At 45.3% G+C, this 25,065-nt stretch overlaps 1 protein-coding gene across 3 annotated transcripts in view; it reads right to left on the minus strand.

The window, feature by feature from the left end:
- The window catches only part of TUBGCP6 (tubulin gamma complex component 6), a 518,646-nt gene that overhangs the window by 204,651 nt on the left and 288,930 nt on the right, over window positions 1-25,065 (minus strand). For all 3 annotated transcript variants that reach the window (XM_069229637.1, XM_069229636.1, XM_069229638.1), the window contains exon 18: window positions 10,830-10,876. In XM_069229637.1, coding sequence (XP_069085738.1) covers window positions 10,830-10,876 — 47 coding nt within the window. The remainder of the gene's footprint in view (window positions 1-10,829; window positions 10,877-25,065) is intronic.

Below are 25,065 nucleotides of genomic sequence, written 5' to 3' on the forward strand. Positions count from 1 at the left end.
TTTTGTGATGTGATGTTGCAGTTCATCTCAGCATCCATTGACGCAATCTACTAAGTCTCCAGTGACAGCAGGAAAGTGTCCATCAGGGACAGCTCTGCCAACCTGTTGCTCTTCAGCATAATGGCTTATACTTCATACCCACATATATGCATTATAGGTCTCCCAAAGGGTCTGCCTACAGTCAAAGGAATTGCCTTTTAGAGTAAAATAGTTCTTAACTCCCTCCGAGATGCACTTTGTGATCCCTGGATCTCACAGGCACCATATGCACTCATCCTATATGTCTTCCATGTACCATCCTTGCCTAATTCCACAGGGGCATGGCCTGACAGATTCCGAGCCAGGAACCACACATTTTTCCCTGAGGGTAGCATCGTATCTGGCATGAGAAAGAAATCTATTATCAGGCAACCCTCCGGAAGCTGTACAAGGAAGGACCCCAGGCTCCGCAGGCTGGTAATGATCAATCATGAAGGAGCATTCACACACACAAGCCCCTGAGTCACACCAGCTGTTGTACTGAGAAGGGGTGCATTTCTTAGGATTCCCTCGCAAAGCCTCTATGGGTTGCTACAGCGAACCGCTGTCAAACTAGAAAAAAGCACTTTTTGTCCATCAGCTGACTCTCCTTCAGAGGCACCATATTTACTCCATATCCCTACATTGTTTTAAGGACCGTTCTTATATTAATCTTATACAATAACCCTTAAATTCCATATGATAATTCTAAGTGGACCCTACTGAGTCGGTGTCACATCCGCTGCTTTCGAATGGTAAGTAAATTATGAAATGTTGTGCTGTGTGTCACTAGGGAACAATGTCAATTACTTATCATAGTCGGCTAATGAATAACTTATTAAGATCATTAACGAAATGTCCACCCTCCTCCCATTCTTCACATCTGAAACGTAAAGCATCTGTTGATAATGTCCTTTATCCTGTGTGCTTGCAGGACCCAACTTTCCCGTCACCCTCAAGCAAAACAGAAAAATTGTAACCATAAACAAGATTTCCAACATTACTTTCAAATTGTCCCATACAAGTTGCACATTGACTGTAATGCAGTGCACCACCTATTAACACATCAGGGGCACCAGCCATTTGTATTGTTTTTATACTTTCCTTGTAGAGTGCTCATGAGCTTGCTTGACACTGTGCCAGATATCATCTTATACTATGGTATTTAATCAGATTCCTCCGAGTCCTTTTTCGAGCAACTGGCTTACTTATCAAGTCTGAGGTGCTGGGGAGTGTCTGTTTCCCCTAAGACTTTTTTCACCACACTGTTCGGGATGCTATGTGTCTCCAGCTTTGCTCCTTAAGATTTGTGTCAGGCAGCTTTGTCAACTTCCTGCTACAAATTACTGCTCTGTATATAAAGTTGTCGTTCTTCAGCCAGGTCCAGGCCTGTTCTGGATGCAGAAGAAATGTTTCTTATCGCGGAAAAAGACTGTCATCTTGGCTGGGTACAGAAACACCTATTTTAATCCCACTGCCCAAAGCTTGAGTCTGACACACTAGAACAACTTTCTCTGTTTCTGGACCTCTCCGATGTAGTCTGGGAACAGTATAGTTCTTTTTACCTCAAAGTGCACCTCTCCCTTTTCCATTGCAATTCCAGGGATCAAACCCCAGTCATTATGGTTTATGAATCTGACAGTTAAAGGTCTTGGAGGAGCCCCAACCAGTAGCCTCAAATTAAGGAAGCAGTGTGCCTGATCCACCAGGAATCAAAAAGATTGTGAGGTCGCAGACTGGGTCCTCCAGAACAGAGACACAACCCTCCACCAACAGGACTGTGTTGTGAGGGTCTTGCCAGCCCAGAAGTCCAAATTGCTTTAAGAATCAGATCTGTGGAGGCAGGGTCATTCCTATGGGGCTCTGCATTTCCACTGGGCACAGTTGCTGAGTCTACTAAACCTACCACCATGGGGACAATCACCTTAGTATATTTGTCCATTCTACCCTATTCAAGATTGCCTGCACGGTTGAGCATTAGTGTACAATAGTTTGGATCACCTCAGCTCCCATCATTGTTTAAGCCTCCGTCTCACAATCCCACTGAAAGCTGCCTGCCACCAGTCACCATTTCTCTTACCAGAAACCAGGTCGCAATCGGCATGACAGCAACCACCACGCCAAGGCCTGACCTCGCACCACCATTGAGCTGTGGTTTACTGTCTTTGGCTCACCCAAGCACTGTGCCCAACATAATGGGGTTTCCTCAGTCCGGGGCTGAACGCCATGAAATTTCGGGGGTGCATCACCATACTGGGTACACCATGTCAGCTCCTAAGAAATTTCATCCCACAGGGTGTACAAGGAGGGCTAGATGTTGGCCAGTTGGAAGGTACAGGAGCGCTAACAGCAAGTGTTTGCCCACTTGCTCACTGAACCCAGTCTCGGAGGCTCTTTTTTGGCCAGGGCATAAAACAGTTGATGCAGAGAACAATCCTTGAGGTAAGATTCTCCTCTGTGCCATTCTTCTATTCCTGGCAATGGCAAAATCCACGAACAGCTGAACATAAATGTGGTACTTCTCACTCCTCTCAATATAGAGGCTAGGGGTATGTTGTTGGCCCAAGCAGTGTAATCTCTCCTTTTTCTCAGATGGAAGTGGTGGAGAGAAGCCCTACACCACTTTTGGATGAAGGGAGACCTGGGAACAAACATCCAGTTCGTCAGGGAAAAAGGTTGCATATGAAGGTTGATCCAACAAAGCCTAAAGCACACTAAAATGACATGAAGAAGTAATGACAAACAGTTTTCAGAGCTAGAAGCTGAAGCGTGCAGCTAAAGAGTGGCTCAAATGGTGCACAGATCAGATAGTTCAATACCATTTCACGATGCCACATTTGAGAAAACCTATGATTTTAATAATGACGTCTGATCTGGCAAATGAAAAAAAGGCCAAAAGAAGCAGCTAAGTAACCTTTCACTGTGACCATGGCAAAACTTTGCGTAGCCTGAGAAAAACAAATAATCAGAAAACGTCATTTCTAGGTCGATCAAAATGAATCAAGCTCAGCATTCTGAATTGTTGGGCTTGGTGAAAGGGTGGTGAACAGCCAAAATGACATACACTACTTTTGATGGAAGATCAACACCTCTCAGCTGGTTCTGCTCAATCTGTAGGCACAAAGGTATAGATTGTGAAGGTTCAGGTGAAGTACCTTTTTGACTTTTTGCTGGGAAAGAAGGTTCTCCCAAAAAGGAAGCTGCAGTGAAAGGTGAAAACGCAGGGTCAGAAATTGTGAGTACGAGACAATCCAAACCCAATCTGGGTTCACCACAATGACCTGTACTCATTCCCACCTTACTTTCCTCAGAACACATGGGATCAGAGTGGAAACAAGTGCAGAAGGCCACTGAAGGTAGTACCTGTTCCCTCGAGACAGAAAGTGAAGTGTGCAAAATAGTGGCCTCAGAGTGTTTTCAGAGGTGGTTTACACAACCATCTAGTAACTAATTTATGACCAAAGAGTTCTAGAACCATCTCTGGGTGCAGACGTCACGCGTAGTTGGCAAGATGGTGCTGCTGAGCTTGTTTGCCCTGAAGTAGAGGGACTGTACTAAGAGACATGGTCAGGAAATCTAGTTGAGCCCTAGTCAGTGCCACAACCTCAATGCCTCCCAACAGAGAGCACAGAAGCCCATACCACACTGCCTGTTGTGGTAGAAAATGGTGAGGTCTTGTCATGTCTGCATCAATTTGCCTTTAATTAATGGCAGAAATCCCTTGAGAGCCACGAATGGCACGCAGCTCCACCAGGATTATGTGGCAGTTGTTCTCTGATGGGGATCAGAGACCCCAGATTTCCACTCTGTCCAATTGATCCCACCAGCCAAGGGATGATACTTCAGTGGTCACTGGCAGAAGACGACAAAATCGACTGCTGCACATAAGATTGGCGCCTTTCATCTAAATCTGTAAGTCTCAAGAGGTCTCCCTGAAAATGCAGATCTTGTCTGTGAGGCACCTCCAATGCTGCACTGTTTCAGGCTTAAGTTCCACATAAAGGACAGAATGTGCAAACAAGCAAAGAGCACAAACAGGATGCAAGGGTATAACACACCTAAGAGTCTTAGAATGTTCAAAGCTGGAAGAACACCTTTTGCCTGAAACATTGTGATCATAGCATACATGTCTTGAACTCCCTTTGGAGGAGGGGGTAGCACAAAAACTTTCAAAACAACTGTGTATAAGATGGTTCAAATGAAGGGTAACCTCTGTGTGGGTTGAAAGTGAGACATGAATTTTGGCTTCTCCATCAATAAGTCTAAAAGTAGTTACATTGTGCTCTGTTGGTTGTTGAAGACACCTTCAACAACAAATGACTGAGGTATGGAGAGGTGTGCACTCCTGCCCTGCTAGGATGGACTGTGACCACCGACATGACCTTTGTATACACCCAAGGGGTTCGTTCATGTAAGTCCATCACAAAACATAGATATTTCCTATGGGCCTGCAGCATTGGTACATGAAAGTATACATACTGCAAGTTCGAGGACACTATCCAGTCCCATGGTCCAAGTTAAGAAGAATCAACAGGAGTACCATTTTGAATTTCCCCTTATTCAGTGCTCCAAGGACCAGAATCAGTTGCACGCCTCTCTGCTTTTTTGGGAACAGGACATAATGGGAGTAAATCCCCAACCCCAGATCTGCTTTTGGGATTATTCCGGAAGCACCCTTCTTGATCTAAATCAACAAATTCCTGGAGAGGACTGGAGAATTATTCATCAAATCTGGCGTGATGTCAAGGTTATACTAACTTCGCAATTTGGATCCAAAAGGTGCAATGCTCATATCCTCATCTCCCTGAATCCACTGATAACAGTGTAAGGTATTTGTATGGCGGTCAGCAGTGGATCAGATGAAAGGGAATGGGAAAAGAGTAACACTGGACATCTTCACTTCACCTGTTCTTCCTTCCAGCCTCAATCTGCCCTGAATGGACATAGCTATCTACAACAAGCAATCACTTTTTTAGGGTTTGGTCTGCAAGATGATAATTTACTGGTCCTATTCTGTAATTTGATATACCTCATAATATTCTCTGCATACCCACTCTCTGAAGGTGCTGACAACTCTATAATTTACAAGAGTCGGAAAGAGAGGAATAACCATTAGAAATACCACGCAGAAGAAACTGAACTACAATATATATTGTGGTACCTCTAAGTACTTTCAACACGTTGGAAGTTAAATCTGGGATATAAATAATCCCTAACACATACTTTTTCATCTGCATCATAACAAATACATATTAACATTTTGCTTTTCATTTCTAGCCATATGCATTCATTTACCCAACGATGGTATTAATTCAACACCGTATGCGAATGAAGTTAAGTAAACTAAGTCTGCAGAATAGTTCAGAACACAAAAAGGGGGCCTTCAGTATTGCGTTCGTAATGCTACACAAGGTGCCTTCGGTTTATATTTTGCATCCTCAACAAGAAGACACCGGTACAGAGTTTGCAATTCTAAACAAGATCACTTAGTCTAGAGTTGGAAATCCCAGACAAGGCGACTCCAGCATAATTTCACATCATACTTTAAATCCTTAAAGCAACTCGTCACCTCACCCACCCACTCAGCCGGACACACGCTAGACGCCATCTTCACCTCCACTAGCCACATCACCTTCACTCACACCACCGAACTACACTGAACTGACCACCACTGCGTCCACTTCTCCTTCCTGAAACCCACCAACACCCTACCCCCTGCCGCAAGTGGAACAAGATCTCCAAAGAACACCTGATCTCCAACCTCTCACAAGCTCCACCTCCCAACACCATCGACCTCAACACTGCCGCCCTCAACCTCACACGGTGGCTAGAAACTTGGGAAGACTCCCTCGCCCCTTTGAAAACAAACAAGAACACCCGCACCATCAAGACCACCCCCTGGTTCACCACAGAACATCAGTCTTCCAAACGAGAATGCCGAACATTGAGAAAGCCTGGCGCCAAGAACCCTCAATGAGCAATTTTTCTGCCCTCAAAACAGCCATGTGCAAACACCACCAACTCATCCGGACCACCAAACGGTCCTTCTACAAAGAACACTTAGACAACAACACACACAACAGCAAGGAACTTTTTGCCACCATCAAAGAACTCACCAAATCCTGCACCATCGACCCTCCACACTCCCAAGAACTCTGCAACTCCCTCTCCAACTACTTCCACCGCACAATCGCAGACATACATGACAGCTTCACATCATCAGCACCCACCATCACCACCACCGATACAACCAACACCACAACACCCTGCCGCACCAACCTACTGAACACCTGGACCCCCACCAACGACAAAGAAATCGGCAAAAACATGAGCTCCATCCACTCAGGCTTCCCAACAGAACTTTGCCCCCACCACATCTTCAACAAGGCCAGCCAAATCATCGCACCCCTGCTCTGGGCCATCATCAACAGTTCCTTCGACACCGCAACCTTCACAGATATTTGGAAACACGCCAAAGTCAACGCTCTTCTCAAAAAACCCAAGGAAGACCCTGAAGACCTCACAAACTACCGTCCCATCTCTCTTCTCCCCTTCCCGGCAAAGGTCGTGGAGAAGATAGTAAGCGTACAACTGTCTAGCTTCCTAGAAGACAACAACATACTCAACGTCTCCCAGTCTGGATTCCGCAAAAAACACAGCACAGAGACTGTCCTCATCGCCTGCACAGACGACATGAGGACCAGATTGGACAAGGGCGAGACCGTCGCCCTCATCCTCCTAGACCTCTCTGCAGCTTTAGACACTGTATGCCACCAAACCCTCCGCAAACGCCTTTCCAACGCCAGACTTCGCCACATAGCCCTGGTCTGGCTCACCTCCTTCCTCTACGAAAGAACCCAAAGAGTTCGCCTCCCTCCTTTCCAGTCTACAGCCACCAAGATCAACTGTGGGGTCCCCACGGATCCTCCCACAGCCCCATCCTTTTCAACATCTACATGGCTCCTCTCTCCAACATCCTCCGCCCCCACGGCCTCACCATCATTTCATACGCTGACGACACCCAGCTCATCATCTCCCCCACTAGTAACCCAGCTACCGCCAAGAATATCATGCACGGCGGACTCCTCGACATCGCCAACTGGATGACAGCAAGCCACCTCAAATTGAACTCAGACAAAACAGAGATCATCATCTTCGGTCCCAAAAAGACTGCATGGAATGACTCTTGGTGGCCCACCACCCTCGGACCACCCCCAACACCCACCACCCACGCACGCACGCAATCTTGGCGTCATACTGGACTAATCTTTCTCCCTGTCTCAGCAAATCAACGCCATATCATCCTCCTGCTTCAACACCCTTCGCATGCTACGCAAGACTTTCAAATGGATTCCTTTAGAAACAAGAACAGTCACCCACGCCCTCATAAGCAGCAGACTGGACTACGGCAACACTCTACGCAGGGACCACAGCCAAGCTTCAGAGAAAACTCCAGCAAATCCAGAACGCAGCCGCACGTCTCATCCTCAACCTCCCTCGCCACAAAGACATCTCCACCCACCTCAGATCTCTACACTGGTTGCCCATCAACAAAAGGATCATTTTCAAAATCCTTGTCCACGCTCACAAAGCCCTCCACGACACTGGACTGGCCTACCTCAGCGAAGGAATCAACTTCCACATACCAACTCGACAGTTCGGCTCCACCGACCTCGCTACAGTCCCGCGCATCCAACGCACCACCTCCGGCGGCAGATCCTTCTCCCACCTCACTGCCAAAACCTGGAACTCCCTTCCCCACCAAACTATGCAAGACCCAGGACCTCCTAACCTTCAGAAAGCACCTCAAAACATGGCTTTTTGAGCAGTAACCCCCCTCCCCACAGTGCCTTGAGACCCTACCGGGTGAGTAGTGCGCTTAAGAAATGTATTTGATTGATTGATTGATTTTTGCTTAATATATAAATTATCCAGCATACTTCTCTGTGCACTGAATCACTCTGACACGAAAGTGCAATGAAGTCCTACTCCTAGCAACACTAGTTCTGGCTGCAGCAACTACTGAATCGATTGCCTAGCAAGGAACACCATTAAACACAAAGAATTTGTACCCAAAAGATCAAACTCCCCTCTATCGCTGCAAATCTCAAGAGAGTGCCACGACGTCCTGGGAAATGTAGTTTGCCTTAGTTACCTTTGCATGTTTATCATAGGATAGGCATTGAAACTGCCTTACTCCAAGAAGCTCCATATTTTGATTGCACCTTTGATCTACAGCCAAGAACTCTTGTCTCCATGTTCAGAGGATTGTGTCTCCACACTCCCCAAACTCATGCAGCTTAGCAAGGACAATGGATCTGGACATTTGAAAAGGTATGAGGTAAGGAGCATCCAGAAAGGGCAATTCATAGACAGCTTGAACAATGTGCAGGATAAAGGTTGTCGAACTTAAGTGGGACAAGAAATGGTGATAATTCAACCCATACTGGGCACTCATGTTGACCGAAAGGCAAACTTCAGTAGTTCTGTAGTAGTGTCAGGTGCGAAGGAGGAGGTAAATTATTGCTGCTCTTGTCCAAATCAGACTACTTCTTTCATTAAAAGGACCTAACGTTTGGCTGGGACTGCTCGACATGCTGTGACTGTTGATGCTGATGGAAGCGGAGGCTCCTGGTGTAACCTTAAAAATTTCCAGTACTGCTGGTTGAACTCACAATCTGGCAAGTCTTGACCCAGGAGAAGGGAGTGTTGCCAGGGTAGCCTTAAATTTCAGTAATACAAAAAAAAAACACACAGACCCGATCAAAGAGTATATCCATCAAAGATGCCTGGATATTCCTGAGACTACAGTAGAGTGCAACCTGGCATGCCTGTAGATAACAACACTGGGTCCCACCGAATGAGCAAACAAGTCTGTGGAATCCAGAATTGAATCTAAGATTTGATTGGCTGTGTTGTGCACATCCTGGAAAGTCTGTGCAAAGGACACTCAGAGATCCTCCAGTAATACCACTATAACCTCTTGTGCCACCTCCTAAAGGGTGTGGAAGTATAAGGCCAGAAGGCAGGAGTCAAAATCCCTAAAGAAAAGACAATCTTGAACACTGCATGAACTCCCAGAGGAGCCGTAGAGAAGGAATGTGTATTAATCTTGCAAGTGGAGACGGGACCCATAGCTCTCAGGTGTAGGGTACTGTGTCAAAAAGTCTGAGTCCTCAGAGGATGTCTATGGCACTTGGCAATAGGACAGCTAGCAGACTAGGCCCAGAAGTGCTTAGACCAAGCTGACAAGATAGAATCAACTACTGACTCACTAAATGATAAGAGGTTCAGAAGTAGAGGGACTAGGCTTGAAGATTTCCACAAGCAAATTGGCTTTTACTTCATTTGAAGGAAGAGGGAGTTCCAGCGCAGGTCCGGATTCAGGAATGGATAAATGGGTGCCACTGGGAGCCGAGGCTGAAGACGTGGAACCCGAGGGGGGCCCTTTTAAATCTGCAGGGCCCAAAGGTGTGCCAGCAGAGTTAGACTGCCCAAAAATGAGGTGGCATGGCCTCTCATAACTCCTGAAGTTGGGGGTGGGTCGCTCCAGCACCCGGACCCTCGGGCAGACACGGAGTCAGCTCGGATGCAGGCTCTGCAGAGGGAGGCCTAGATCAACAATACTTCCACTCCCTTGTTGGCCCACGGACAAGATAATGTCAAGGAACTTTTTACATCCTTCGACTTCTTTATATGCCTAGACTTACCCACTGTTCCGAAGACTTGTAGTGGGATGACAAAGAGGGGTTCTCGGCAACCAATCCTGAGACCTTCCTCTCGACCAAGACCGAGACTTATGTGGAGCCACGTGCCGGGCCACCATTAGCTTTAGGGACCACTTCCCAAAGCCTTTGGAATCATGGGCCTGTAGTTGGAGCACGACTTCGGGTTGTGGTCATGTTCCAGACACAAAAGGCACATGGGGTGCAGATCCGTCACGGACATCGCCCAATGACAGGATCCACAGGGCTTGAGCAAAGAAATCCCTCGACGCCCCAGGAGTAGAAATACTCAAAAAAGCTACAACAAAGTCAAAAAAACACCAGTCAAAAAACAACGGAGGGGTAGCTCTTTCTTCATATCAGCGCTGGCTGGCATGGAAAGAAAATAACTTACATCAGCATGCCGGGGTGGTGGCTATATAGGACCCGCAACTTCATATCCGGCACGGCCGACACCGACCAGTGAAGCGGAGCGGAGCGGATCAACGCCACATAACGGCACGCAGGGGTACTGCTCGAGAAAAATCTCCAGATCCAGACTGACACCTGGCGTAACTCTAAGGTAAGGAATCTGCAACTAGATGTCTCTATCAGACTATCAGCATCAAACATTATTTTAATGAATATCCATAAATGAACCACTTTTGCTGCATGACACTGAGTGCTCTCCAAGAATTGCTAGACATGAGCGTGCAAGTACACACACACACACACACACACCCAACCCACCACCCCTCCCCACCGGATTACAAAACTGCACACACGAGCTGTTCATCCCTCAGGAGCCATACCTTGATTTAAGAGGAAATAAGCCCCAGAGCATGTATCAACATATTAAGTTATTAATTTCTAAATTAAAATAATACCATGTGTAAAGCAAACAGGAGTCTGATCGTTTGTGGTTTAATTTAGTAACAATCAACAAAGTAATGGGCCTGATAAGGAACTCATGTAAACAAACATTTTCTACACCAAACACATTCATTAAATGGAAGATAACACAAAAATATCACACTTTCGTTTTCTTCAAAGGTAAAAACATTACTATTTTAAAACACCTAGAATGCAATACTGCCAAGTACATACCGGCAGGGGACTTGAAGAAAGTATGTCTGCACCTTGGCTTTCAAATCCTGAAATAAGAAAAATCTATTGAGTACAAAGTTAACCACAAAACAGTAATTTCCAATATCTTCGTTAATCTTAAACCCAATTGGTTACCAGGAAGTCTACCATTAACCCGTATGAATTCCATTCAGACTACTTCTGAATTACAAAACATCGAAGAGTGAAACATCACAGACACTATTGCCTACTGTGAAAGTGAAAAACATGAAACCAATGACAAATCCAAACTGAGATAGTTACCATGACATTTTGAGTTTATTTTGTCTTGCTAACCTTCGTTGAATGTATATGAAGAATATCAGTATTGTAGGAAGCTGGCTCTTTATATGGTGCACTAAAAAAGTACACAGTGCAGAGAGTCCAGTAGGTCCCCAATGGGTTTGCAGAGGCAAAAGTAGACAGCAATAACGTCCTATTTGTGGTAGTGTGGGCAAGTAGTTATGCTCAGAGGGTAGTGCTAAGCATTTGTTGTACTCACGGAGGCCATAAATGAGACACACGCTCAAGAGACAAATTTAGAAAAATAACATTTCTTTTTATATATAGTTTGAAAACAAGAATTGTGTTACAAGTTAAGTACATTTTAAGCATAAATACTGAAGGAAAGTTACTTTGGTACACCCTTTACACCCGAAAATTGGCACACTGGTGTACCCCATAAACCGCTAATATAAGATACTTAGGTACCCAGGGCACTGGTACACCAGGGGTCCCCAATGGGCTGCAACAAGTATTATGCCACCAAAGGAGTCCATGCAAACTATGTCTGCAGGCCTGCCATTGTCGCCTGCGGGAAAAGGTGCATGCACTTTTCACTGCTGGCGACTACACCAGGTCAATGTAAGCCACCCCTATGGTAAGCCCTTTCAGCCCAAAGCGCCAGGTCCAGGTTCATGTGTGTAAAGGCATCCCTGCATGAGCAGAGGTGCCCCCTCGAACTCCAGTTCAAATGCACTGGACTTCGTAAGTGCAGGGAACCCTTTTTACCCGTGTACTGGCAACAGGTCACTCACTACCTGTGGTCCAGCTACATAATGGTAACACCGAATATAGGCATGTTTGGTATCAAATATTTCGGAATCATGCCTCGATCCTAACGCCAGTATTGGTGGCATGATTCTAAACATTCAAAACATTTCCTGTGGAAGAGGGGATGCAACTCCCGCTCCCGTGGAAATAAGTGTTATAAGGCTAGGGAGGGGCAACCTCCCCAGGCCACCAGCTTGCTTTGAAGGGCACACTTGATGCCCTCCTTGCTTAATCTGGTTTGCAACAGTCCAGAAACCTTCAGTGCCTGCTCTGGTGCGAAATCACACAAAGGAAAGGGGAGTGACAACCCCCCGTCCATTACCACACCAGGGGTGGTGCCCAGAGTTCTTCCAGATGGCCACTTGAGTCTGCCATCTTAGAAACAAGATGTGCAGAGGCCCTTGGGAGCATCTGGTTTATCAGGACAGGTGACTGAAGTCAGTGACACCCTCTGATAGGGGGGGCACCCTGCATAATGACCAAGCCCCGCCGTTGAGGCTATTTAGGGACTACTAGGCAGATGGTCCCCAGATTTGACATGCAAGACACCACCAGGATTCTATGTCAGGACCGGAGGCTTCGGATTATGCTTACTCTTTACTTTACTGACAAAACAGCAGCCAATAAAAAACGAGGTAACTTCAAACTACTATTCCCATGATGCCAAGTCCACCAATCACGGCCACACAATGACCCCATAAATAGTCTGTCTGCCATAGTCCGTCCTCTTTCTTTGCAGCTCCAGCAGCCAGTTAAGTGACGTGCGTAATTGTGCTTGAATTGGTTTATGTTAATATGTTTAAAGCGCGAACGCGATCATAACTATCAGCGCTTCCATTTTTTCAGAAAGTATCCCTTCTATTAGGAGCTCCGTTCTCCTTTAATTGCTTTATTTGGTTTTCTCCCTTTGCCAGCGTGGAGCGGGAGCAGGCCGTTTAGTGAGCATGAGCTCACTGTAAAGAGGACGCAGTCCTCTTTCTGTGTCGTTTAGCGCGCACGCGCTGTGAGCCGATCGGAAGATATTTTCCGGTCAGCTTTGAGTGCGTGTCAGACGGCACACACAGTTTGTCTTAACAAATTGCACAGCCGCATTTCGCCCGACGGGGCTCTAACAATACATATAGAGATTTGCTCAGGGGGCATTTTGATTCAGTATACACTGTATATTTTTACAAGCAGGTGGCTCCCTCCACTCAATTAATACCGGCTATACAGCTTGTTAGCTGTTTCAAAAAATTACATTGTTCACCTGCCCAGGATTTATTGCCCCCTGTTAACTCCTCCAATATTTTACATCTCTATTATGGCGTACTACGCCAATGACGACGAGCAGTATCAAGAGCTGCAGGAGATGCCTTTGGAGCATCAGATGGAGGAAAGACTGGTGGAGGCACTAGGGCATCATGTGCAAGACTATTGGGCACTAATCCAGGCCCTGAAACCTTTTACCCAGCCTTTGACAAATTTTGCCAAAAGAGAGTTTTTGGGTGAGAGCAGTCAACAACCTTGCTTACAACATGGAGAACCCAAGGAGAATGTGGGTCTCCCTCTGCGTCTGGATCTCAAAGACGCTTACCTATCAGTTCAGATTTTTGCCCCTCACAGACGTTTTCTACAATTCCAATGGGGTTCCCATTGGTTCGAGTTCAAAGTCCTTCCCTTCGGTCTATCCTCAGCTCCTTGGTGTTTCACCAGGCTTCTGCGTCCAGTGGTCCAGTTCTTAAGGGAACGAGGGGTGCGTCTGATTATTTATCTAGACGACATCCTTATTATGGCTCAGGACAGACAGCTAGTACTGCTTCATCTAAACTGGACAATACAATTATTGCAAGATCTCGGATTCGTCATCAATTCCGAGAAGTCTTGTTTAGTGCCAACTCAGAATATAGAATTCTTAGGTTTTCAAATGGATTCAATGAAAGCCTTGCTAATTCTTCCGATCAACAAGCGGAGTTTGATCAAGAAGGAGTTGAGGGGAGTACTTGCCTCTCCGACTATATCATTGAGGACGTTAGCTCGCCTAGTTGGGCTCTTGGCATCGTCCATTCAAGCGATTTTTCCAGGTCCTTTGCATTACAGGGCCCTTCAGAGATTGAAGATTCTTCATCTTCAGAAGGATCTTCAGTACTCAGAGTTGATTCCCCTGTCGGAGGAAGCCAAGACAGAGATGTCGTGGTGGCTCTCTCACATGGATGCATGGAATGGCAGAGCGATTTTTCCTTCCAGCCTAGATGTTGTAATAGAGTCGGATGTCAGCCGATGGGGCTGGGGAGCACAATGCGGGCCTGTGGAGACAGGGGGGGTCGGTGGTCCCCGGGCGAACTGACATATCATATCAATTGTCTGGAACTCCTAGCAGGAGCCTTTGCCATCAGATCTCTTGCCCCTCGCCGGGCTCATTGTTGTATCCTCCTGCGGATGGACAATGTCTCTGCGGTCAGATACATTAATCGCCTGGAGGGGACCAGATCACGTCTCCTAGCGGAGATAGCAAAGGAATTCTGGCATTATTGCCTCAATCAGCAAATTTCAGTAATAGCGGAATACATTTCAGGTCGTGTCAATACGACAGTGGACTGGAATTCTCGCTTCCTTCGAGATGGCAGTGACTGGAAGCTCAACCCGCCAATATTTCAAGCGCTTCAGCTACGTTGGGGGATGTGTCAGATGGATTTATTTGCCTCCCAGTTGAACAATCAGGTTCCTTGTTTTTTCAGTTGGAAACCGGACCCTCAGTCGAAGGGGACAGTTGCTTTTCTGCAACTGTGGCCGGGGGAACTTCTTTATGCTTTTCCTCCTTTCGTGATGATTCCTCACGTCCTGGCACAAGTCGTCGCCAACGCTCGGTGGTCATTCAGGTGACTCCGCTTTGGAGTGCTCAACCTTGGTTCCCTTCTGCGATGATTCTATCTTGCGACTTTCGGGTGAACATTCCATTGTCTGTGGACCTTCTCACAGACCCGTTGAACAATTTTCACCCACTAATTCTGCAGGGCTTGTTGGTTAATGGAGACTTTCAGGCGGCGATGGCAAGTGCCTGGAGTTTTGCAATCTGCAATGTTTTTCTTATCCCAGTCTTGGGCCCCTTCTACTCAGAAAAGATATGAACAGGCCTGGAGGAAGTGGTTATGTTGGTGCAGTACAAGGAGTGTGGATCCCCTGGGGTCAGAAATTCATGTCATAGCCAATTTCCTTTCTGATTTGGCATCCCAGGGTTTGGCATATAGGACAATTAATAATTGTCGCTCCGCCCTTTCTGCTGGAGATCCTCATATTCAAGGGAAACCAGTGGGTGAACACCCTTTGATTTGTAAGTTACTTAGAGGTATCCGTATGGTTAAACCTCCTCAACCAAAATATACTTCCTTATGAGATGTTAATATTGTCCTACGTTTTCTCAGAAATTGGCCTGATAATGAAGGATTATCTTGTAAGCAATTATCGGCACAATTGACAATGCTACTATGCCTGTTGTCATGCAGAAGAGTGTCAGATGTTAAAGCTCTGGATTTATCAGGTAGGGTATTTACTCCGGAGGGAGTATCCTTTTCCATTACTAGACGTACTAAAACATTGTCAAAATGTATGTCTTATCCCTCCTTTCCACATAATAGGAAGCTCTGTATTGTTCAATGTTTGAAGGTGTATGAAGATTGCACACGTGAATTCAAAAAGAATGTTTTCGGTCAATTGTTGATTTCCTTAAAAAAAACTTTTCGTCCAGTCACTGCATCAACTTTGGCTCGTTGGGTCAAATGGTTATTAGCAGAAGCAGGTATTGATATAAGTATATTTGGAGCTCATTCTGTTAGAGGAGCCATGGCTTCAAAAGCTTTTGCTACTGGAGCTAGATTAGAAGATATTATGGCTGCAGCGGAATGGTCAAATGATTCTACCTTTAAGGTATTCTATCACAAACCTATTGTTGATGTAGTGTCAGAAGTGGTAAATAGACCTTAAACTAGCATAATCCGAAGCCTCCGGTCCTGACATCAAATAAAAAAATTTCTAGCTATTGCGTCAAGAATTTTAGATTCTATTAAGGACACGGGGTGAGGATTATCCCACCCGTTAATCATTATTGAAAATGTTGTAAGAATTTATAATCAATTTATCGTACATGCATCAGCCATGTTATAAAATGTTGACCCTCCCTTCAATATACATGGATATTAGTTTATTCTTTCATTTTCACAGGATCAGTTAACACAAATTCATAAGTGTCATCTTTTCGGATCAAGAGTTGGATTCCGGTTCTGTTTTCTAGTTGGAGTGAAGTGTTGGTCCCACACGTCACAAGGAGTTTCTTCTCAAGTGTGGCAAGTTAATTCATCGTAAGGTTGGATTTGCAAAGAAAGAGGACAGACTACGGTAGACAGACTATTTATGGGGTCATTGTGTGGCCGTGATTGGTGGACTTGGCATCATGGGAATAGTAATTTAAAGTTATCTCGTTTTTTATTGGCTGCTGTTTTGTCAGTAAAGTAAAGAGTAAACATAATCCTTGCCTCCGTGTCCTTAATAGAATCTAAAATTCTTGACGCGATAGCTAGAAAATGTTTAATTCCTCTGCATTAACCTCTTCTGCTCCTGGTCACCGGAACCGCTGCTGGACTTCACAGGAACCAAACAAGCCTGCAACTCCCGAGACTCCTTCGCCTTGCAACATTGTTTCTCTGGTTCCTTTCAGCGATTGCAACATTTCCACAGCTGTGCATCCTCTGGGTTCGGCAAGACTTTAGCTGCAAGAAGGAATCTCCCTTTGAGTGGAGTCACTCCCCTGCATCCGCAGGCACCTAAGGCAACAACGTCCAGCTGTTGGGATCCTCAAACACAGGTGGTGGTGCTGAGTGGTCCCCTTGTTTCTCCTGACTTCTGTCTGACTTGGGAGACAGTGAGCCCTTGCCGCTCCTTGCAGGACAGAATCCCTGTGCACCGTAACTCTTGCAGCACCCAAGGCTTGTAGACTCCTACTCCAAGGGATCTTCAGGCTCCAAGTATACCCGGCCTCCGGCAATCCATCCTTGCAAGGACAGTCTTTCCTCTGCTGCTCCAGCGACACGGTACTTCTCCCAAGGTTTGCTGACATGGCCTCACTGCAACTTACAGTGCCTGCTGCCAGTGGGTTGCCTGTGGGGAAAATTACTGTCTGCTGGCGCTCCAGACTGCTGAGGTCAGCCTGAACTCCCCTCAAAGGGCCTTGCTGGTCCTTGCTGGTCCTCTTCCTCTATGCAAATCCTCTTCTGCCCAGATTTGCGTTTGCTGGCGTGGGACATGTTCCGCATAACTCCAAGGACCTTTCTGCATCTCCTGGGGTCCACAGCTGATCTTCATCTTCCATCATCAACCTGGATCTTCATCCACAAAAGGGTGGGTGGTGGCTCCTGCTCCACCTGGACACTCCGGCGTGGACTGGACTCTGTCTCCCTCTTTTGCAGATCCTCTTCTACGGGAATCCACTTACTGGTCCTGGTCTTGCAAGTTCCTTTTCCAACTCCCCTTGTTAGTCTTTGGGAAGATCAGGTAACTTACCTCTCTCCTCTCCTGGTCGCTGGGGGTCATCTAGGTACTCACCTCTTGGGGTCCGGAGTTCTCCCAGCTACCTTCTAACTATTCCACATCCTTGGGTGGGGGGATCTAACTTTGCATTCCACTATCTTAGTATATTTGCCCTCCCTATATGGCCCCAGCTATTTTCTGCTATTTCTTGCCAATGCTTGTTGTTTTTTCGATACTAATTTCTAATACTTCCTGTGTGTATATATAGTGTGTACTTACCTCCAGTTGGGGGATTGCCTATAAGTAATCTAGTTCAGTGGTACTGTAATAAAGTACCTTTATTTTTGCAACACTGTGTGGTTCCTTTCATGTGAGATAAGTTGATGTGTGACTGCTGTGGTATTGCAAGTGCTTTACACTCCTCCTAGATAAGTCGTGACTGCTCATCACAGCTATCACTAGAGCCCAACACTAGATGGCAGGATGTGCAAAGCATGTGAATCTGCAGCAACTCATGCCACGAACAGATGTACACTGGGTAAGTGACATTTTATATATATATATATATATATATATGGAAAATGTCACTTACCCAGTGTACATCTGTTCGTGGCATGAGTCGCTGCAGATTCACATGCTTTGCACATCCCGCCATCTAGTGTTGGGCTCGGAGTGTTACAAGTTGTTTTTCTTCGAAGAAGTTTTTTCGAGTCACGAGATCGAGGGACTCCTCCCATTTCGGCTCCATTGCGCATGGGCGTCGACTCCATCTTAGATTGTTTTCCCCGCAGAGGGTGAGGTAGGAGTTGTGTATTATAGTAATAGTGCCCATGCAATGGAGTGAATATGTATGTACATAATGTAGTTTAAAGTGATATATTTACAAAGTTACAAATGTTCAAGATCAACTTCGAAACGGCTACAGGCTCCCGGGGAGGCGGGTGGGCGCATGTGAATCTGCAGCGACTCATGCCACGAACAGATGTACACTGGGTAAGTGACATTTTCCGTTCGATGGTATGTGTAGCTGCAGATACACATGCTTTGCATAGAATAGTAAGCAGTTATCTCCCCAAAAGCGGTGGTTCAGCCTGTAGGAGTTGAAGTTGTTTGAAACAATGTCCGTAGTACTGCTTGGCCTACTGAGGCTTGATGTGCTGTTAACACATCCACGCAGTAGTGTTTGGTAAACGTATGAGGCGTAGACCATGTGGCTGCCTTACATATTTCAGTCATTGGAATATTTCCTAGAAAGGCCATGGTAGCACCTTTCTTTCTAGTCGAGTGTGCCTTTGGTGTAATAGGCAGTTCTCTTTTTGCTTTGAGATAACAAGTTTGAATGCATTTAACTATCCATCTAGCAATGCCTTGTTTTGAAATTGGATTTCCTGTATGAGGTTTTTGGAAAGCAATAAATAATTGTTTTGTTTTCGAATTTGTTTTGTTCTGTCAATGTAGTACATTAACGCTCTTTTGATGTCTAATGTATGTAGTGCTCTTTCAGCTACAGAATCTGGCTCTGGGAAGAACACTGGTAGTTCTACTGTTTGATTCCAGTGGAACGGTGATATGACTTTTGGTAAGAATTTAGGATTTGTTCGTAAGACTACTTTATGCTTGTGTATCTGAATAAATGGTTCTTGTATGGTAAATGCCTGTATCTCACCTACTCTTCTTATTCTTAGAGATGTGATAGCAATTAGAAATGCAACTTTCCATGTTGAGTATTGCATTTCACATGAGTGCATAGGTTCGAAAGGTGGACCCATGAGTCGTGTTAAGACAATGTTGAGGTTCCACGAAGGAACTGGTGGTGTTCTTGGTGGTATAATTCTCTTTAGGCCTTCCATAAACGCTTTTATGACTGGTATCCTAAATAATGAAGTTGAGTGCGTAATTTGCAGATGAGCTGAAATTGCGGTAAGATGTATTTTAATGGATGAAAAAGCTAGCTTTGACTTTTGCAAATGTAGTAAGTAGCTTACAATGTCTTTAGCAGATGCGTGTAATGGCTGGATTTGATTATTATGGCAATAATAGACTAATCTTTTCCACTTATTTGCATAGCAATGTCTAGTAGTTGGTTTCCTAGCTTGTTTTATGACCTCCATACATTCCTGTGTAAGGTCTAAGTGTCCGAATTCTAAGACTTCAGGAGCCAAATTGCTAGATTCAGCGATGCTGGATTTGGGTGTCTGATCTGTTGTTTGTGTTGAGTTAACAGATCTGGTCTGTTTGGTAGTTTGACATGAGGCACTACTGAGAGGTCTAGTAGTGTTGTGTACCAAGGTTGTCTTGCCCAAGTTGGTGCTATTAGTATGAGTTTGAGTTTGTTTTGACTCAATTAGTTTACCAGATATGGAAGGAGTGGCAGAGGGGGAAAAGCGTATGCAAATATCCCTGACCAACTCATCCATAACGCATTGCCCTAAGACTGATCCTGAGGGTATCTGGATGCGAAGTTTTGGCATTTTGCGTTTTCTTTTGTTGCAAATAGGTCTATTTGTGGTGTTCCCCATCTTTGGAAGTAAGTGTTTAGTATTTGGGGGTGAATCTCCCATTCGTGGATCTGTTGGTGATCCCGAGAGAGATTGTCTGCTAACTGATTCTGAATCCCTGGAATAAACTGTGCTATTAGGCGAAAGTGGTTGTGAATCGCCCAATGCCATATTCTCTGTGCCAGGAGACACAACTGTGTCGAGTGTGTTCCTCCCTGTTTGTTCAGATAATACATTGTTGTCATGTTGTCTGTTTTGACAAGAATGTGCTTGTGGCTTATGGGTTGAAATGCTTTCAACGCTAGAAATACTGCCAGTAGTTCTAAGTGATTTATGTGAAACTGTCTTTGGTGAGTGTCCCATTGTCCCTGGATGCTGTGCTGATTGAGGTGTGCTCCCCACCCTATCATGGAGGCATCTGTAGTTATTACGTATTGAGGCACTGGGTCTTGGAAAGGCCGCCCTTGGTTTAAATTTATATTGTTCCACCATAGAAAAGAGATGTATGTTTGGCGGTCTATCAACACTAGATCTAGAAGTTGACCCTGTGCCTGTGACCATTGTGATGCTAGGCACTGTTGTAAGGGCCGCAAGTGTAATCTGGCGTTTGGGACAATGGCTATGCATGAGGACATCATGCCTAGTAGTTTCATCACCATCTTGACCTGTATCCTTTGTTTTGGATACATGGCCTGTATTACATTGTGAAATGCTTGTACCCTTTGTGGACTTGGAGTGGCAATCCCTTTTGTTGTGTTGATTGTCGCCCCTAAGTATTGCTGTGTCTGACAAGGCTGAAGGTGTGACTTTGTGTAATTGATTGAGAAACCTAGTTTGTGAAGGGTTTCTATGACGTACTTTGTGAACACCGTTCTAGTGTGTTGGTTTTGATTAACCAATCGTCTAGGTACGGGAACACATGTATTTGCTGCCTTCTGATATGTGCAGCTACCACTGCCTGGCATTTTGTGAAAACTCTTGGCGCAGTTGTTATTCCGAATGGCAACATCTTGAATTGGTAATGTACCCCTTGGAATACAAACCTTAAGTATTTTCTGTGTGAAGGATGTATTGGTATATGGAAATATGCATCCTTTAGGTCTAGTGTTGCCATGTAGTCTTGTTGTTTGAGCAGTGGGATTACGTCCTGTAATGTCACCATGTGAAAGAGATCTGATTTGATGTAGGTATTTAATGTTCTGAGATCTAATATAGGTCTTAGAGTCTAGTCTTTTTTGGGTATGAGTAAGTACAGAGAGTAAACTCCTGTTCCTTTCTGTTGAATTGGTACTAATTCTATTGCTCCTTTTTGTAGCAGCGCTTGGACCTCTAGTCCTAGAAGGTCCATGTGTTGTTTTGACATATTGTGTGTTTTCGGTGGGACGTTTGGAGGGAATTTGAGAAATTCTATACAATAACCATGCTGGATAATTGCTAGGACCCAATTGTCTGTTGTTATTTCCTCCCAATGTTTGTAAAATTCGGTTAGTCTCCCCCCCACAGGTGTTATGTGTTGGGGATTTGTGACGTGGAAGTCACTGCTTGTTTTGAGGAGTTTTGGGACTTTGGTACTTCCCTCTACTCTTTTGGAATTGTCCCCCTCTATATTGTCCCCGAAAACTTCCCCGCTGATACTGGCTCTGATAAGTAGGCCTTGTTTGTGAGGTTGTGGGTTCTGTAGTTTGTCCTCAAAACCCCCCTCTAAACTATGTTTTGCTAAATGTGCCTTTGCTCTGTGGGGAGTAGAGTGCGCCCATGGCTTTGGCCGTATCAGTGTCTTTTTTAAGTTTTTCGATAGCAGTGTCCACCTCCGGCCCAAACAACTGCTGTCCGTTAAAAGGCATTTTCAGCACGGCTTGTTGTATTTCCGGCTTGAATCCTGACGTACGCAACCATGCGTGTCTCCTTATGGTTACTGCTGTATTTACTGTCCTAGCAGCTGTATCTGCTGCATCCATTGCTGACTGTATCTGATTATTTGAGATACTTTGTCCTTCCTCCATCACTTGTTGTGCCATTTTGTGAAACTCTTTGGGTAAGTGTTCAATGAAATGCTGCATTTTGTCCCAATGAGCCCTGTCATATCTTGCCAGCAGTGCTTGCGAATTGGCAATGCGCAATTTGTTGGCCGCTTGTGCTGCAACCCTTTTCCCTGCAGTGTCGAATTTGCGACTGTCCTTGTCTGGAGGTGGTGCGTCTCCCAAGGTGTGAGAGTTTGCTCTCTTGCGAGCTGCCCCTACTACCACAGAGTCTGGTGTTAATTGCTGTGTAATATATACAGGGTCTGTTGGCTGTGGCTTGTACTTTTTCTCCACCCTTGGAGTAATGGCACTGCCCTTCACGGGCTCCTGAAACACCTGTTTTGAGTGTTTTAGCATTCCAGGTAGCATAGGTAAGCGTTGGTATTGGCTATGAGTGGAGGACAGTGTGTTAAACAAAAAGTCATCCTCAATAGGTTCTGCGTGCAAGGTGACATTATGAAATGCTGCTGCTCTTGACACCACCTGTTTGTAGGCTGTACTGTCCTCAGGTGGCGACGGCCTCGCTGGGTAACAGTCTGGGCTGTTATCTGACACCGGCGCATCATAAAGATCCCATGCGTCGGGACCATCCTGACTCATTCCAGTATGAGTTGGGGATTGCATCAGTGGTGGAGTGGCTACCGGTGATGTGTGGGTTGATGGTGGTGGAGACGGTGGCGGAGTTGTTTGTTTTGCCACCTTTGCCTGTGGCTGCTTGTCCTTTTCTTGAAAGGCAAGTCTTCTTTTCATCCTAATTGGTGGAAGAGTACTTATCTTCCCTGTGTCCTTTTGGATGTGGAGCCTTCTTTGAGTGTAGTCTGGCTCCATTGACTCTAGTTCTTTTCCGAACTTATGTCCTTGCATTTGTGAGGACAGTCCCAGTTCCTCTGTGTAGGAACCTGATTTCGGATCAGAGGCTGGATGTTTCGGAATGGAAACCTTTTCGGTAGCCTTTTTCGGCTCTGACGACACTTTCTTTACTTTCGGCGTCCGCCCTCTTGGTGCCGAACTTGCTCGGACCCGCTGTCTCGGGGTCGAGGTTGCTGTGTGCCGGTATCTCGACCGGAGTCGGATGACTTCGACACATGCGTGCCCTTTTTCGGTGCCGATGATCGGTCACCTATTTTTCGGGTTAAGCCATGGCCTGTTGGCGGTGGCGTCCCCTGGGCTTTTGTGGTCTTGTCGTGAGTTTTGTGTGTCGACGTCTTACTCACGGTTTTAGGCATTTCTTCGGAATCGAGCTCGTCCGAGTCCGACTCCTGGATGGAGAAGGTTTCTTCTTCCTCCTCGAAGTCTCTTTGTCCTGTCGGCGCCGACGCCATTTGCAGTCTTCTTGCTCTTCGATCTCTTAATGTCTTCCTCGACCGAAACGCTCGACAGGCTTCAAAAGTATCTTCTCTGTGTTCTGGAGACAAACACAAGTTACAGACCAGATGCTGATCTGTATAAGGATACTTGTTGTGGCATTTGGGGCAGAAGCGGAATGGGGTCCGTTCCATCAGCCTTGAAGAGACACGTGGTCGGGCAGACCAGGCCCCGACGGGGGATCGAAAAAAAAAACAAAGGGCCACCGGAGCTCTTCCAAATATCGGTGTTGATCTGTTGTAACTAAACCGATACCGAACGCAAACAATACCGTCGAATTTTCCGAGATTCTAACTATCTTTCCGAACCGAAACGCGGATCGAAAAGGAACACGTCCGAACCCGATGGCGGAAAGAAAACAATCTAAGATGGAGTCGACGCCCATGCGCAATGGAGCCGAAATGGGAGGAGTCCCTCGATCTCGTGACTCGAAAAGACTTCTTCGAAGAAAAACAACTTGTAACACTCTGAGCCCAACACTAGATGGCGGGATGTGCAAAGCATGTGTATCTGCAGCTACACATGCCATCGAACATATATACACAGTTATTTTTCTAAATTAGTCTCAGATTTAATCTTTGAGTGTGTCTCATTTATCACCTCTGTGAGTACAACAAATGCTTAGCACTAACCTCTGGTAAGCCTAACTGCTCAACCCACACTACCAAAAAATAGAGCGTTAGTACTATCTACTGTTGCCTCTGCAAATCCATTGAGGATCCACTGGGCTCTCTGCATGGTGTTCTACTTTTTAGTGCACCCTATGGAGAGCCAGCTTCTTACAAACCTGATTAGACATCTGAACATCAGATTCAACATGCATGTGGGCAAATGAAGCCATAAAACCACAGATCAACTGCACTGATACATTTGATTTTATCAGATTTACAATTTTTGCGCCCAATGGCTCCAACATTAAGAATATGTGCAGTATCATCATTTTGAGTATTAATTCACTATAAAGAGGCATGCCTTGAAAACCCTTAAATGTATTTTACAGAGATTTCCAGTGTCTCACGCGAACTTGTAGGAAAGATAAGTCCTAGCAATAGACATCTTTAGCCAATGAGGCACAACAATCAAGTAAGCATAGAAAATTATATACTGAGGAAACTATGGAGGAGCCCAACACAAAGACTTCTGCCTAAAGCAAAATTTTGTCTTGGCCTCACTTCGAAGTATTCCACAGCAATGGCCAAACCAGTAGATCAGGTTATCCGTAGGCCTGGGATAAATGCAAATTATGTTAGTGAAATTGCATAGTTTCAGAAATTTCGTGTTACGCTTGTTACATGAAATTTCTGGAATTATGTCATTACACCAAACCATGTAGTTTTGAGCCGTTCACAGCAAAAGTTTAATACAAGCATGCGATGAAACGAACATCCAGAAGACGAGGGGCTGTTGCTTATGCCTCTTCTGTTCTATGTGCTATTTGGTTTTAGGGAAATGATAAAAGGATGCAAAGATGCATTTCGCACTACAATATAGCACTCAATTATAGCTTTCCATCTTGGGTAATTTTTCAAAAAAATTGCGTAATTATGTGAAGGCAATTTACACAAATTTTGTACACCTTTTACTGGTCATAATTTATTTTTAGGGCAAAGAAATTCAAACCTGACACCATCTCTAGCAAATTTATGTACACACTTCTGTTCATAAATAGTACTTTCACAGATGACTTCTAGACATGGCTGATCCTCCGCTGGCTAAAAAAAGTCAACCCTGGCTCGAGTCACCTTCCTATCTCCCACCTACTTTTCAGCAAAAAAAAAAAGA

The sequence above is a fragment of the Pleurodeles waltl genome, chromosome 4_1 (genome assembly GCF_031143425.1).
Source record: "Pleurodeles waltl isolate 20211129_DDA chromosome 4_1, aPleWal1.hap1.20221129, whole genome shotgun sequence".
Lineage (NCBI taxonomy): Eukaryota > Metazoa > Chordata > Amphibia > Caudata > Salamandridae > Pleurodeles > Pleurodeles waltl.